Raw genomic sequence first — 2,270 nt, 5'->3', positions numbered from 1 at the left:
CATGCAGAATCCCTGTTTTGGTGGTTCATTTTGATGTAGGAGCATAATTTTTTGAATAGCAGTTTTTTGGGGGATCAGTAATGGGCCCTAAATCTCTCCATAGAGTTTGTTTTTGTCAGGAACATTTGATATCATTAGTTCAATGGTAAATTATGTAAAGCAGGAAAAGATCTCTAATATCTTTAAGATGGTTTCAGATGATGAACCTACATTGCATTTTCCCAATTTTTACAAAAATCCCACTCTTATATTTACTGTTGTCAGCATTATATTGGACTAAAAGTTAGGTAGTGGTCCAAACACAATGGAATGTGGAATCCATATTCTTGTGGTCCATTTTTATGTAGTAGAGCCATTTTTTTAGATCAAGACTAAATGCTATCTTAAGTGGATAAAATCTGGCCACGGGTGACCCAAAATACCCCTAAAATGGTTGGACAGTCTCCTTGAACTGCTCCTGCTTGGTGGCAACTTTCTTGTTATGAAGCACCAAGCCCAATAAACTGGGAAACAAGTATTCATGCAACTCTGGTTGGACCCTCTCTGTGTTGTGCTCATCTGTCAATAACTTTGTATCCTTCCAAAGTAGGCTTTAAAGTTTTTAGTCTCTTGAAAATTCACATGTACCACAGCCAAAATTGAAGTGGGAAAAGCATGTGTATCCTTTATCACTGCAAAATAGTTTACCTTGAGGCAAAAATCAGCGTTGGCTCACTTTTGCCATTATAAAGCATGCATTACAAAGCCTAATATCTTTTTCAGGCAATGCCCTTCTTTTGTGTATATGTATTATACCATAAGCTTCTCTTTTGCAGGTTGGCTTGCTTGGTCTGATATCATCCCTTATTGGCTTCAGGAAAATGATGTCATCTCAGTGAATTTTTAGAACAAATATAAGATATTGGTATCATCAGTGTCTTACCTCCCTTTTTCAAGTTTCACATATCTTGTTCAATACAACATCTTGTTCTCTTAGTAAGATAAAGGCTTTATACATGTGTATTCATCTATTGCTGTTTATATAAAACTTGATGTTGGCCACAGCTATGTTTGTATCCATTTTCTGATTTCACTGTATTTGTAAGGTTTATTAGGGATAGGCACACCATTACTTTCTGAGCAAAGATATGTGAAACAAGATACTTTAATATAGGGTCAGATTATCCTGAATAAGTCACAAAAATGTGAGTTCATCTTTTACATATTGTGATATGCCAATAGTGATATATGTGATATATTTTAGCATCATTTTTATTAATTAGCTTACATGTGTAGGTGGAATAGAGTTATTTATATATAATCCCTTGCTTGAGTCTGATATATAATTTTTTAAATGATTTTATTAACACATTTATTGATTTTATCTAGGTGTGGCTGTCACAAAAATAATGAAACAGATAGTGATTAACAAATGCTCAAGTCTAGGAAATTAGGAAATAAATGCTACTACCATCTGTAAAACTTGTACACAAATATATTCCCTTGTCCCCTCCCCACACACATACTATTAACTGTTATATGCATACTATTATAAGCTATACTTATTGGAAAGAGAATAGATAGCTTGTTTCTAGGGATAATATTTCTTGTATGTTTGAGTATATTCTATATTTGTATGTGATTTTCTATATGATAGACGAAGACTTTAGTTCCTAATGTGGTTGTAAATGGTAAAAAGCTATGATAAATGGCATTGCTATATAACTTTTATTTTTCCAATAAATCAAAATCAACCAATTCTTTTTTTTTTCTTTTCTTTTCTACATGTCACTTAAGGAATGTTGTCATGAACAATATGAATACAACTTCACATATTTTTTAGGAGGAGAGATTACTACATCCAGAGACTGACAGTTATGCTATACAAGATTCTGTCATTGAAATATCTGTGAAGTCATACATGCACAGATTATGAACAAGGAAGACCAAGCGGCAGTTCCAAGAAGGGATGATTGCAATCCCTGAAAGTTTTAAAGCTAAAGGTGGTAATGATGATAACAGTAACAATAATGATGAGGATAATAATCGTGATAATAGAAATTAATATAAAAAAAAAATGTTGATCATAGAACAACATAAGGTTCTCACCATTAATTACCATTACTTTTATTGTCATTATTATTATTATCATCATCATCATCATCATTATTGCTGTTATTATTATTATTATTATTATTATTATTATTATTATTATTATTATTATTATTATTATTATTATTATTATTATTATTATATTATTATTATTATTATTATTTTTTTATTATTGTTAT

The 2,270-nt window shown here is 30.9% G+C and overlaps 1 protein-coding gene across 11 annotated transcripts in view; it reads left to right on the top strand.

Annotated features, from left to right (window-relative positions):
* The window catches only part of LOC119594087 (peroxisomal membrane protein 11C-like), a 12,863-nt gene extending 11,125 nt beyond the window's left edge, over positions 1-1,738 (top strand). For all 11 annotated transcript variants that reach the window (XM_037943217.1, XM_037943167.1, XM_037943195.1 and 8 more), the window contains exon 7: positions 816-1,738. In XM_037943217.1, coding sequence (XP_037799145.1) covers positions 816-878 — 63 coding nt within the window. In that variant the 3' untranslated portion in view covers positions 879-1,738. The remainder of the gene's footprint in view (positions 1-815) is intronic.
* The last annotated feature ends 532 nt before the right edge of the window (positions 1,739-2,270 follow it).

The sequence above is a fragment of the Penaeus monodon genome, chromosome 3 (assembly GCF_015228065.2).
Source record: "Penaeus monodon isolate SGIC_2016 chromosome 3, NSTDA_Pmon_1, whole genome shotgun sequence".
Classification (NCBI taxonomy): Eukaryota; Metazoa; Arthropoda; class Malacostraca; order Decapoda; family Penaeidae; genus Penaeus; species Penaeus monodon.
Note: the sequence above shows the minus strand (reverse complement) of the source record. Positions and strands in the feature narration are given on the sequence as shown.